This window comes from Struthio camelus, chromosome 3 (genome assembly GCF_040807025.1).
Source record: "Struthio camelus isolate bStrCam1 chromosome 3, bStrCam1.hap1, whole genome shotgun sequence".
Taxonomy (NCBI): domain Eukaryota; kingdom Metazoa; phylum Chordata; class Aves; order Struthioniformes; family Struthionidae; genus Struthio; species Struthio camelus.
This window is the reverse complement of record NC_090944.1, coordinates 133917529-133931969: the sequence shown is the minus strand read 5'-3', so window position 1 is coordinate 133931969 and position 14441 is coordinate 133917529. Positions and strand designations below refer to the sequence as shown.

The window sequence follows — 14441 nt, the reverse complement described above, 5'->3', positions numbered from 1 at the left end:
AGCTGGAAGCAGCAACTTTGTGAGCTGACAGCTGCAGCGTCTTGTCATCTAGCGGCTCTCCTGGGGATTAGGCACTGGAGGAGGAGAAGGCACGTGCTGTTGGGTCTGACTCGCTGGGTCCACGGCCCTACTGCCAAGGAATGCAGTGACCCTCTCTCGTGGCTCCCTTCTGCTGCTCCAGCTCCATATTGTACCCACCTCTTTCCACAGCAATTCTGACGTGGGCAGGGATGTGCTCCTGGTGTATATTTAAACAGCAAAAATGCACTTGTTGTATGGGGTCCAAAATAATGGGTGCCACACTGTCAGGTAGCATCAACACAGGAATTATATTGATGTTATTATTATTACACTCTTCTTCCAAGGAACTGTTTCTGCTGTCTAGTAGTTGGTAACAAGGCAGAACCTGTTTGACAGCCTAAGTTAAAAAAAAAAAAAAAAACGGCTGAATAACGTTACAACTAAATGAAACAGAAATATGCATGTCAGCCTCAGAGCAAGCATGGTTCAGACTGCAGAGGGGAAACTGGTTATCGGCTGCTTCAGGAAGGAGTGAGCTCGTCTTGAGTACAGCAGTCAGCAGTTTGCCATGCAGGGGGAATGGTTTTCTTTTGAAGCGTCGGGAGTGTTTTGGAGCGTCTTTTGAAGTGTTGGCTATAATGAGGAAAACACACAACCTGAACCATCCAGCTTGATTCAGCCCATGCAGCACTGCATAAACTGGGACTCACGTGGTGTCCGTTTTTCCCTTTGCAGCCACGGGACAAGGTGTGCGGGAGAGGTGTCTGCTGCAGCCAACAACAACATCTGCGGTGTGGGAGTTGCGTACAACTCCAAGGTGGCAGGTACAGTAGCAATCTGAGGGGTGAATGCTCCTTCTGCCACTGGGCCGCAGTCAAAACCGCTCCTGCGGAGAGGGAGCGTTTTCCAGGGCAGGAGTGCAGGCTGGGGCCGGGCTGTGTGTTTATTCCTTTTCACAGAACTCAGGGAGAAGAATTTCTCCGTCTTTTTGCACGCTCAAATGGAGAGCCTTATCTCTCTAATGATAATGCAAAGGAGCGGCTTTCCTCCTCGCTTTTTCTTATGCCAGCTTCTGTTTGTATACCGATTTTCAGTGTTCCTTGCCTGTGTTGCTGCAGAATCGTTTGCAACAAATCTCATTTTGCAGGAGGTAAAATATAAATTCGTGCTGCGCTTAGAAACTGTACTTGTAAAGGCAAATCCCATGCTGCTCTTATTCGCTCAGCTGCCATAGGGCAGGCCCTGCAGCAGTATGCATTTCTGCAGGGTTGTTGGTTGCCGCTATTTTAACAAGTGGTGCAGAGTGGTGGGAGTGGCGCCACAGAATTAAAGGGGTGGTGCTTAGCACCCAGCATTCACACCTCAGGGGTGTTGAGTGTTTGTACTTCAAGCCAGCTCTTGTCTGGTGTTACAGAGTGAATGCCTTTTAGAGGTTGGAGTGCGTTAGCTGTGCCCTTGGACAACATCTGTCTGTATAGTTTCATGCAAAAGAAATCCAGCTTTCCCTCTGTAAGTGTTCCGTGGTGGGAACCAAGACACAGTAGACGGGGACCGATGCTTAAGAGATTCGCTTCAAAATCATTCCCCAGTCCACACTAAAACCCTGACGTGGAGGCACCCATTGCTTCCCGGGAGTGGTTCACAGTGGGTGCGTGTGGGCAGTTCTGCTCTGCTTGGCCAGTGCCAGTTTTGACTGCGACATCGGAAGGAAGGCTCCATTTCACCCACCAGCTGCACGCTCTAACGCTCAGTCTCCATGTTAGAAGGGCACCAAGCGGTACTTGCTAAACAGTTACCCCTGAGAGATGCCACCGACTCTAATGTGCAGCTTGGGCACGTGGGTCTTGTGCTTGGTCCATTTCTTCAGTAATGGTGTGCACTCCTCAGAGGTGACGCATTTCACAATATTTGCATTCTGGCAATAACTAGCTTTGGAGGGGCGCTTGAGATTTTGGCTGGACCTCACTCTACAGTTTTGAGCTGGTTGTTAAAAGTGAAGGGGTGAAGGCCTTCTCTGGTAACAAAGAGCCTACAAATATCCTTCTGTACTTGTGCACTTCCTAGCAAAATTCCCCACTGATTTTTGGAAATGCTACGTTTTTCTGAATGAGGACAGCATGCATCTGTAGCACCACCATGTGGACAGTGGAAAATTGGAAGTTAATTAGAGCCTAGAAACTGCTTTGGGCATGTTTCAGGGTCCATGTTTGCAGGTGGAACTGAAAGTTACCTGCCGGGGATCTGAGGCTCTGTGCGTTTTGCCTCTTGTGCCTCTTTTCTATACTAAAGTCAAACCAGATGGCTTTCCTCCCCTTATGGTTCCCCCATCTCCCTATGTTTAATCATTACTTTTGTAGTTTCAGTGCGGACTTGCGTTTTTCAAGCATGCATGGGGACTTCTCACTCATTGGGTTTCATTCAGAATTTCTTGCTTCAATTAGCAGGTCAGGAATATCCAGTTTTAGTCTCCTTTCTGTTTAAAATTCATACCTTATCTGTTTGGCAAATACCCCTTTTCCAGCCTCACATTTGGCTTATGGTTTTTACATGGACTAGAGTAAAAGCACTAACTTCTAAATCAGGCTCCCCACTCCCATTCCCACTGTTTGGCTCTGTGCTGTTGATTTCTGTAACATCCCTGTCCTGAAGCCATTGGGAAAAACACTGCACTTTGACTCAAGGCTATAAATGAAGTTTGAAATGTGTCCCTCGTTACTCAGTTCTCATCCAAAGGCCGCCAAGAGGTTGGCTCTCAGTGAAACTGGCCTCTGTGTGGGGTATGATGGATATGGTTTGTGCTGCTCTCTTTGTCACGCTGCCTGGGTTGCTTTGGGCTGGCACTCAGAGATCTGGCGTATCCTGGGATTGTATCATTAAAACTCTAACTTCGTTTCTACTGCGATATGGGTTAAAGGAAACAGGTTTTATTTTGCTTTTTTTCTACAAATACTGGTTATATTTTGCTATGGTGTCTTCCTGCTGAGACACTGATATTTTTCCAGGAAATTCAGTCAGCTCAGTCTCTTTCCCCTTTCTGATTAAATTCTGGAGAAGAACCAAGATAAACAGAACAGTTACTTGAGAGGTGAATGAAGTGTCAGCACATAACTGAATGCAAGTTAGGAGGGATAATCCTTATCCCCAGCGCAGAAAATGTTTTCTCCTTTTGGGCCATACTGCATTGCTGCGGCTGGGTATTTAAGGGCTAGCATCCTGTTGGATGAATGCACCCTGGTGAAATCTGAATGGTGAGTACAGAATTGCTGAGTGAGTGAAACCACCAGTGAACTGAAATGTTTGTAACTGGGGCAATTATCCCGATGCAGAGATTTCATCTTGTCCTGGGTAATGTATAATTCGTGTTTGTGTTGGTTAAATCCACAGGTATCCGAATGCTGGACCAGCCGTTCATGACAGACATTATCGAGGCTTCCTCTATCAGTCATATGCCTCAAGTCATAGATATATATAGTGCCAGCTGGGGACCAACTGACAATGGAAAAACTGTGGATGGACCTAGAGAACTAACTCTGCAAGCGATGGCAGACGGTGTGAACAAGGTAACAATCCTGTTAAATAGGCTGGGTACCAGGGCAGAGTCATATTTGCACACTTGCACTGAAACCACTGACTGGGGAATCCAGCACTGCTCCAACAGTTGTTGCAGAACACAATGCAATTATATGAACTGTCTCAGCTTTCACTGTATTCTTTGGGTTTCCTACACATGCTGGCCAAGGTCTAGTACATTGCATTGATGTTCTCTCTGCGGTACTGTGGCTTTGCTTTTGTTGCACGGTCTCAGGGTACTGCGCTCTTCTGCATGGAACCATCTCTAGTCTGTTTACACATGCTTTTCATATACTGTCACAGTCAAAATGGAAGAGCTGTACCGGTTCCATAGGCCTGTAAATATGCCCCAGTTCAAAACATGCCAGTCATGCTACTGATGTCACATTGTCTCTTTTGATGTGCCACTCGTTTAATTATCAGTTTCGATTTGTAGCATCTTTCAAGTCACTTGTATATAATCATTATTACAACTGTGATTTCACCCTACTACTTAGATGTCCATGGAGTAATATTATTAGCCAGTAGCAGGAACCTCCTTTTGGAAAGAAGGGGGCTGCAGGCCGGAGGCATGAGGTGGTAGGCTTTGACCAAACTTTACTAAATCATGGAAATGGTGGATAAAGTGAACGTGGAACTGTTGTTCACCAGATCCTGCAAGGGAGGAACAAAGGGTCGCCTGATGAAAGTAGTAGGGGTTGGTTTCAAAACAGACAAAGTGTGCACTTCAACAGCAGTAGATGGTGAACTTATGGAGGCTGCTGCCACCAGAGGCAGCGGAGCAGGCAATATTAGCAGGTTTGGAAAGGATTAGATGGATTTGTTGACAACAGGTTTATAAGCAGAAATTAAAATTACTAATACAGCAACTGTGGGTCCTGAGGGAGAGTGCATGGGGAAAGGCACTGTAGTAAGTGGCCAGACTTACGTGCTTTATCTACAGAGCATCTCCTTACAGCCACTGTCACAGCCAGAACCCTGGGCAGAGGGACACTGCTGTGACCCAGTAGGGTATTTCCTGTTTTTCACCTCCTCTTGGGGATTTTTTATCTTATGGATAGTAGAATAGTAAGATTCTGTAATTAAAAAAAAAAAAAAAAAGAACAAATTTTTACCTATTTTCAATATCCCTTTTGAAAACTTTTCCGTTAGCAACTAGCAAGATTGTTACGGAAACTGAGGCCTTCCTGTAAAATAATTTGGATTTCGCAAACTGGCATTTTCTGCCAGTTCTGGCTGGTTTGAATTCTGCAATGTATGTTCACACATCAGATCACCAGTTGCTCATTTTCCTCATCTTGATTTTAAGAAAGGACTGTTTATTATAATCATTTAGACCACCTGAATCAATCACAGTTATTAGAGCACACATTAATGTTTATGTCTGAATAACAGCATTCTTCAGTGGGAAGCATCTGTGAGTTGGCTTGCAGGGGACTCTTGGCAGCAGGGTGGACAGAATGGATAGAGGAGCTCCACTCACATTTGATGCCTTGCTGAGGGAACCTTCCTCTCCAGACATAATCTGTTTTTTGACCAATCTGCTTGTCTAGCAACTAATGAGCTGTGAGTCTGTTTGCTAGGCTGAGGACTGGAGAGACAAATGTGTCCTCGAGAAGGCACGTGAGCAAGAGTGCAGAGAGTGGCCCTTGGAGAAAACATGACTAGAGTTGGTTTCTGGGAGGAAGGCCTTTCTGAGAGAAAGGGCAAGGGTGAAAGATAGGGAGAACTTCCATTAGTTGGGGGAGCTGGGGAAGAAGAAAGTAGGAAAGCTGAGAGGGACTTTGTAACAAAGGGAAATGGCGTCAGGAAGTGGCGAAAGGTTCAGAGCGGGTTTGGAGTGGAAGAGCAGTGAAAATAAAACATGTCTGCTTGTCTCCTTCTCTTCGGTGTCGTGTGGCCAGGACAACCACATCTGCTCTTGGTGCTGCAGGGAACGAACTATAGATGGGTTTCTGTAATGAAAAGATTCTGGGGTGGTTTTGTGTGGGAGCTCTGCAATTACTAATTTTCCATCCAAATGATTTCTTCCTCTTGCTTGCGCCAGTTTCTCCCACTCTTCATCACCACCTCCCTCAGAACAGCACATTCAGTTTACTGTGTTTTGTGACATGATAATTAAATCTACTGCCATAGTAGGTGGTAAAATATCTAAAGCTTTCTCAAATCCAGAGCCTTAAATGTTTTGCCCCTAAAAGATGAATTGTAGGTACCGTCATGCTCTTGCCCATTAATTTGGAAATGTGTTCCAATAACTCAGGAAGACCGGTCACAAATTTCTAATGAGTCTGCTCTGTTCTGTTGCAGAAACTTTACAAAATTCTGGCTTGGTCAATCCCCCTGAATTCAGCTTACACCAGCTGAGTTCCTTCTCATGCCCTTTCATGCCCTCCAAAAGGTGCAACTGATAATACAGGGTGATGAAGTGAGAATCTGGTCGGTCTTGAGGTTGCAGACTCTCACTCTCATCTGTTTTGTTTCTGCTTATCAGTCTTTTATAAAGTAAAGTAAATGATAAAATACACAACAAATAAATATCCATCCAGGAGCAGTTAGCTCAGATTTTGTCCTGTCAGTCATGCTTACAACGAATGCTGCAGTGATTTTTCTCCCTAACAGTGAGAATAAAGTTAATTGTACAAGATTCTGTCATCTATCTGGAGTTTCCATAAGGATTTTTCTGATCCTCTCACAGTACTCCTGTTTTGAGAAAGAATCTTTTTAGGTATGTGACACAATGGTTATGTTTTTTAACAACAACTTCTTGTTTTATAGTTAGTGGATACTTGTTTCTGCTTCCACTAATGTTAGCTGGAGCAGAAGAAAACTCTGACTGTAGAAAAAAATCCCATAATGTTTTTGTATTATTCTCTTCACATGCAGAGCTGGTCTAAAAGTGACAGAAAAGTCACTAACAACTCTGGCAAGAGAATGCAAGCTAATCAAAAGAGAAGTATTTTAATTTGTAGTCTTGATTTCTGCAACTGGTTGGTATTTAAAAGATATTTCAATTAACTTCCTATCATATTACCCTATGCCTTAGTTGTTGAAGTGATGGTGGCATTACACCTTCTCTGTGAATGTTTAGCACAGGAGAAGAGGTTTTCCCTTCTGTTTTAGTGTCTTGTCATAATCTCAGTGTGATGAGTATTGTGCATATCATTTTTTTTTAATGCCCTTCCCTCAAAAGTGTTCCTAGTTTTCTTTAAGAAACAACTTACAGTATTAGGGTCAGAAGGGACCCTGAGATCTCTCAGGTTGAGTGCTTGCTAAGGAGAGAGCATGGTGATGGCGATCTGCTTTCTGGGAAGGATTGCTCCCGTACTTTATCAGAAAGCATAAAATGAACAGAAGAGCCTACATTAGGAGAACGTTTCTGTCAAACAGCCATTGCAGGATTAGACCGGAGAAGGAAAAGTACTGGATTCTACCTAAGAAAGCTAGTGTTGTCCAGTGACATTTACACTTAATCATATAGTAGCTGTATCCCAGATACATTCTGGCTTTAGGTAAAGGAAGGAAGAGACAAGCTGCACCCCAAATACCTCCCTTTGCATTGCAATTATAGCTTCATCTGCCCTCATTATATTCATTCCAGTTTCTGCCATAGATGTTTTTTTGGTGCATAATTTGTTCTGGTTTCTTTTCATAGAGAACCAGATTTTCCAAAGATATTTCATGATTTCAGTGGATGCTGGGTATTCTTCACGGTGCTTTGGAAATCCCACTACAGACTTTCCTGCATTTAAAGCAAGTCTAACTAGCCTTTGATGTAATACCGCTCTATGTGTTTTTAGCTCTATAATCTATGCAACAAATTCTCTATTGAATGTACAAATGTAAATCTAATTTATGGTTATTTTTCAGAATAATAAAACCCCTATTAAAAAGTCATATCTTTTATGAACTGAGAGACAAATAAACGTATGAATTCTTTTTATCAGTCTAGGGCTGATTCTTATCAGAGTGATGGTTCATGAATTAGTGATGAAGCTGAAATATTGGCAGGGAGGAAGCAACATGCTGAGAATAAAAATGTGTTATTAAACTAAAAGCAATACTTTCAAATGCCCTGAAAGGAAATGTAAGAGCTCTTGCATAGAGCAAGATTAATATCTTTGCCTCTAATGCAATAAACAAAAAATAAATAATTGGGAGTGCTATGAAGTTCCTATGTCGAATATTCAGTTAACTGAGCTGATAAGCACAGGCAATATTCACCTTGTTACCACTGTACTTGGGAGCTCAACTCAAGTAGAAAATCACTGACCAGAGTTTCATCCTTCCCCCAAACTGTCATGTTTCCCCTCTGTCACGTCCCTTTGAAATCCTCCCTCCAGACTTGATGGGATATCTGGGGTAAATTCACCTGATGCCAATAAGGGGATAACTGCAGAAACGATGAGACTTCTTATTTGTATGTCTCTTTTTATGTGGTGTTTAAAGAAGACATAAGTTGAAGCCATCCAGCCACGTACAGAGTGGGCCGAGGCTGACATTATTCTCATTTTCCTTCTTTCCTTTCCCATTCTTAGCGTTTGTTAAGCTAATGCTTATTTTCTGTCTTAATTTTATCTTCACTTCAGTGCTCTTCACTGGTAAGATAAATAGCATAAGTGAAGACAATACTAAGTAGCATAATTAAAGACAGCAGCACCTGTCCATCAGATTGGCAGCTCCTTTATGAGCCCTTATACTAATTGCATTTATAGGACTGAACACAATGGGATTGCGTGCGTGAGAACTGATGTCACTGTAATACACATGATCAGAAGGTGCTGAGAAAGGGGCTTGAGTCCCTTTTCAATCCTTTATCATTAGGTCATGATCATGGCATCATTTTTAGTGCAATCTGCTCTTCACTGTGTTACCTGATGACTTTTATTCGGGAGCAGTAGTCAGCAGTGTGCCTGGGGCACTGACTGGTGGTGATCCTGATACAAAGCTAAATGAGCTTGCAGCTGAATTAGCAGGCACTCGAGGACAGAGATCGAAAGAGTTTCATATGCATAAACATCCACAGGCAGCTTGGCAATTAAAAGCACTGATTTTACACGGACGAACAGTCTAACCCAGTGCAAATTCCACCTGCTAGATAACACACAAAGCAGCTGGGACATAACTGGGAAGGACTTCATCCAACATCTAGTTTTTAAAGATCAGGTGGAAACTTGTGATGAGAACTTGTGATGATACCTACCTGATGAGAAGCTCTTACGCTTAAACTTTGCTGTGAGACATCTGATGCTGATCTCTCTCTGTGGCAGCAGACTGTACTAGACTGTACCCCGGTCAGGTAATCCATTAGAGTTGTCTGGAGTGGGCAAAGGGGAAAATGCTGCTCTGTCTGGTGAAAGAGCTGCCCAGAGAGTGCTCATTCTCTGTCTCTGTCTCTGTCTGTCTGTCTGTCTGTCTCTCTCTCTCTCAATACACTTATCAGGAACAAAAGTGGGTATACTTAGTGAAAAGTTGTTATCTGGCGTCTAGACTCTTTTTGAGCCACATCTATGGTCAGCAGCAGGTTATAGGAGGAAAAGGTATATGTTACTTTACAGCTTTCTACAACCTTGAATCTAGAATTATATCAGCACTCATCTTAAGCAGGAAAGTTAACTAGCTCAAGAACTAATTCCACCCTTGTTTTATGGGTACGTCCAGTCTTTGAGAGAATATCCAGTAAAGGTTTCTTACTTACTTTTTGTATTACTTTATTCTTTCCTGCTTCAGCTACTGGAATTTAAGGGACTGAAAAGAAATAATATAGCTAGGCTGGTCTCTATAGTGTTTTTATGATGTAGGGTTTTTTATTGGTAGGTGGTGAGGAGTTGTTCATGGGCAGAATTAATTTCCTGGAAAATTCACCAGCTTAGCCAGAATATATAACACATTCTTCGTGTATATAACTCATTCAGCTCTTGCCTGTGCTGATAGAAATGATATTGCTTCCATAATACGGTTTTACCTAAGAAAGTGCTGCACAAGTACAAATTGTCAGGAGAGCGGTATTAAGAATTTATCGTCTCATCATGGCTCTGTAATTGGGCTCAACAATGAAATAAGAAAGGACGATGTGAAAGGAAGTGTTCTTCATTTGCCTCTGCCCAAGACCACAGATGTTGCATTTTTGTTGGAAATACGCTGAGGAGAGCATGTTCATGAAGTATAAGCAGTTAGATACCTCTAATATCATGTCACTAGCTCAACAGCCGAGTGAGGACAGGGAAATTAACTTATGATGCAGCAACCTTCTATATACTTTTTTTCAAAGGAAGCCTTACAAGCTCCCTTACAACTTGGGAACCATTTACTGCCATATCGCCATTATGTTTACAATATGCATTATAATTCCATAACTTGTCTTATTTATTTAGGCTAATATCAAACCTTATTACAAGCACACATAAGTATGCTATATCTGATGGGAAATCTGAAGTTACCCCATTTATCTGAAGGGGGATGCTTTCATGCATTTGTAAAACAGTGTGACCAGCTTTCCTGACCTGGTGATGGGATACACAACTCTTCTGCTAAGTATCCGGGTTTGGAGATCAGTCTGTGACTGTCAGGCTCTCAGACCAATCAATATACTTTCCTGCCACAGCTCAAGGCTTGCATGTGTGCCACGAAGAACAGGCAGTGGGGCAAATCCCAAGTGCTACTGATCTATGTTGAGATACTGGCCTCAGAAATGCTTTGGTCAGCTAAGGACCCCAGCCACTCTTGTAGGTTTTCTTGTAGGTTTGAGCTTCACAAAAGCTCAAATGACTGTTACATCAAGAGCAGAAAGTTGCTTCATTGTAATAGGTTGTGCCAGCATGGCAATATTTGTAAGTCCCAAAAGTAAATATTTTCTTTATTGACATAGAAATTACTATTTTTTCTAAAGAAACAAGACAATAGTTTAGCCTCAAAATGCAGATTTTGCTGTCTCGTCTTGCTCTGATTCCCCAGGAGCGTCTTGGCTGGATGTTTGGCAGCTGTGTGCTTTCACTTTCAGCAAGGCTGGTGCTACCAGCCAGGTACCTCCGCACAGTGCTGCAGGAGCTTAAGGTGAAGCTGAGGGGCTGGGGTTCGTCACACTGTCTGGGAGCGCTGGACGGAAAAAACGGCACCGTCGCTGGTGAACAGTAAATTGGATGTTTAGCATCTTCCTGCTGCTGGAGATAGTCTAGCTCAGAAGTACTGAAAAGAGGCTCTCTTCTTCAGAAGGCATGTTATCTTGTCAATATAGCAAGGGGATGGGATTGATTTTTACAAATATTGATACTAAAATTATTTCTGCAGAATTGTTGGGCTAGATGAAGATTTCGTAACTCGTGGTACACAGCCTGGAGTACAGCAAAAAATAACTAGTTTAAGCCAACCAAACACATTTCAGTCAGAGTATTTTGCTTCTTTTTTCAGAACATAAAGCTCTTACTTGCTTTTGTAAAACAGACCAATTTTAAAATCAAGGAATAATTTTTAAAGGGAAAATGGAAGTGTTTGATTTTGAATAGCCTGATTTTTTTTAAATGAAAGGTTTTGTTTCAGCATTTTCAAAGTTCCCTCCTCGTTTCCCATCCAAAACTCTTTGCTGGACTGAACCCTAACTGAAACCCAATGCTGCCTCTCACAGAATCACAGAACGGCCAAGGTTGGAAGGGACCTCTGGAGATCATCTAGTCCAACTCCCCTGCTCAAGTAGGGTCCTCTAGCGCATGTTGTACAGGCTCGAGTCCAGGCAGACTTTGAATACCTACAGAGAAGGAGACTCCACTACCTCTGTGGGCAACCTGTTCCTGTGCTCAGTCACCCTCACAGTCAATAAGTTTTTCCTCATGTTCAGACGGACCTTCCTGTCTTCCAGTTTGTGCCCGTTGCCTCTTGTCCTGTCGCTAGGCACCACTGAGAAGAGTCTGGCCCCATCCCCTTGACACCTTCCCTTTAGATACTTGTATACTCTCTTCACTGAAACTATATTTTCCCATTAGTTTTCTCTGGGCTGATGGTAGTCCATCTAGTTTCAATAGAAATTTAAACATAGAAAATGGCTCAAGGATTATTTTTGCCAAAAGAAGTATTAACAATTACACAATTAATTGACGGTTGGTGGATGGAAGGGAGTTCAGTACTCTTCTGTGACTTAATAAAGACTAGAATAAGTTACATAAAGCCTTTTGTCACAGTTTAACAATACAGGGCTTACATCTTCTAGAACTTCATATACAGAAGTCCCTTGTACTTGGGTGATTATTAGTTGACCAAAACAGTTTCAGAAATCTAGAAGCCATACAGCGTTACTAATGGTAGCAAAGTATGACAGAAGCAGGGGACAGTTGAAACATGCTTCTAAGTGATGATTGCCCTTTGCATGACAGGCAAAGGTTTAGCCATAAAGAGGCAGAGCTGTGTCCCTGGTCCTGCCAGTACCACCTCTCTTCCCTCCCCATCGAACGCCTGGGAGTTAGACAGGCCAACAGCAAAGGGACGCCACCTTCTGCAGCAGTGAATTTGAATAAGGTGATCCAGCTGCAGTTTCTGTTGCGCTAAACCCCGTGATGTGTGGGTACACTTGGCAGGCCAAACAGTTTGGGCCTTTCCAGGGACGTGGCACAGCAACTCTTAAGCTTTCAAAAGAGGCTGGATGCAGGAGAAGTGCTAAGGCATTCAACTCAGACAAGACAGCTGTGCTCCAAATGTGCACAGTGGCAAACCTTAGATATCCAAACATGTTTCTTGTTTAAAACTTTGGTGTCTATGTGGTTGAATTGAGATTACTCAGCTGGCTGTAAGAGACTTCTTTCTGTCTATGTTTTGCTTCAGATTTTAGTGCTCCATAGTAAAGCAATTTAGAAAAGGAACAGGAGGATTCCAGGAAGTTACAGACCACCAAACTGCTCTGGGCAAACCAGCCAAGCGCATACAGAGGTAACTGGAGGAGCATGTAGAGCGAGGTGACGGGCTCTTCAGTTGGCATCATGTCAGGGATGCAGGAGCATGCACAGGCAGGCTCCAGGTGTGAAAGACCTACAATGGTTCAGGGGTGCCTCCAGCTGGCGTAAGCTGCGCAGCTGGACTGCTTGTGTGCAGCGGCGGGGAGAGCAAGGCAGAGCAAGGGCTCTACGCAGGCTGCTAGATGTCTGGGGAGCCCAGCCCAAGGCTCCCCACCAGGTCGTGATAGCCCTCGCACAGCCCTTCCTTGCCTTGGCGTGCCCCAGCCTGGGGGCATGATGGCGATTCCGGTGTTGCCCGCAGAGGCAGTGTCATAAAGTGCCTCCAGGCAGAGCAGCGTACTCTAGACACACCATACCCTGGGCTGCAGATGACTCTTTTCAGTATAATTAGCAATCATTATTGAAGGGTGCATGTTTTAGTAAGAGAGTATTTAAGGGTTTTCAAATAATTCAATCCTGAAAGCACTAATGATGGTGCTAGAAGAGAAGAAAATACACTTTCTCTTCAGAGGAAAATACAGTGGAAATTAATAGGAAATGGAAAATAACTGATTCCAATCCAGACTTGAAAAAGCTATAGATTTTTTCACTTTTCCTAGAAAACCAGGCTATTTCTTACTACAGCAAGCACATAAATGGCTATTAAATTATACAGGAGGTGCTGAAACACTTCTAATTTCATAAGGGGAAGACATACAAAATAGCTAGCACATATCATGTAAAAAGAAAAAAAGGTGCTCACAAAACGTGTACTGTGAGTTTGTGACAGAAAGCAATGTCCAGTTCTGTAATTTTTCATATTTTTTCAAAGACATTCCATCTGTATTCCCTTCAACTTCTACCTTAGACATGGGACAGTCCATAAACCTCAGCAAACCATTTGGCTGTCCTCTTCTTAAAATATCTCATCGTTGTGCCTAAAAAGAATGCCTCATAACAGACAGGCTGATATGCTGAGATCATCGATCGGGTGATAGGTAATTTTTTCTTTTTATTTCTTGAGCACATCTGCATGCTGGTGTGTCGTGGTGTTATCTTTCCCCAGTATTGGACTTCTGGCTGTTAAGGCAGAAAGCAACTCTGCTTTTGTGCTTGCACTGCTTGGATGGCGCTAGTCCTAATCCCAGTCCATAACTGAAGGATTAGACCAAAGACAAAAGGTCTGCATCAGACATGTGCTGTAAAGACTGTCATGTCCCTTCCTTCCACCTGTAGCACCCCAGACAGCTGGGCTAGAGTGAGTGAACTGCAAAGGCAGTGCCATGCCAGAGTCCCAGCCGTTAGTCACATAAGCGCTTCCCAGCTGTGATGGGCAAGGTCGAGGAAGCTGGAGATTGATTTGTCACACGCAACCCCCTTTTATCTGGAAAGTGTGCTCCAGGAGTAAAAACTGTGGGAAACACTCGTTTAGGCACTAGCCCAGCAAATATGATAAATGAACTCAGTAGCAAGGAAAAAGAAGTTTGAAAGGTGTGCCTAAAATGACATGAAGTGAGTTAGCCTGTAGTCCCTGCCCACTCACTTTTGCAAGAGAGTTCAGTAAAGAAGTTTTCCTGGGAGTAGGCTCTTTAGAAGACCACAAAATGGGTAATGAAGTTTCTTGGGGATATTTTTTGCCAGTAGCACAACATCCCACGAAGAACACTGGAAATAGAAAACCTGCTGTTTCTGCAAAGAGAGCTTCTTAGTAGCTGTCTGCGACTTTCTCAGCATATAGCCTTGCTCCAGATTAATTCTAGTTTAGCTTGAATTGAGAGGCAGGCATCTTTTAGGCTAGTAATAAATGCATGAAGATCCACTTTCAGCTGTGAGTGTTTTAGCTTCAGATGGGTCAGAAGTGAGAGCACCCCACTGTGCCTCATGTTTGGGGAAGTGAGCAGGTTTCAACAGGATGCTGCAGGAAATAAACTTTTA

At 43.2% G+C, this 14441-nt stretch overlaps 1 protein-coding gene across 2 annotated transcripts in view; it reads left to right on the top strand.

Annotated features, from left to right (window-relative positions):
• Positions 1–14441, top strand: part of PCSK2 (proprotein convertase subtilisin/kexin type 2) — a 143477-nt gene that overhangs the window by 112858 nt on the left and 16178 nt on the right. For both annotated transcript variants that reach the window (XM_068940402.1, XM_068940401.1), the window contains 2 exons: positions 757–845; positions 3406–3581. In XM_068940402.1, coding sequence (XP_068796503.1) covers positions 757–845; positions 3406–3581 — 265 coding nt within the window. The remainder of the gene's footprint in view (positions 1–756; positions 846–3405; positions 3582–14441) is intronic.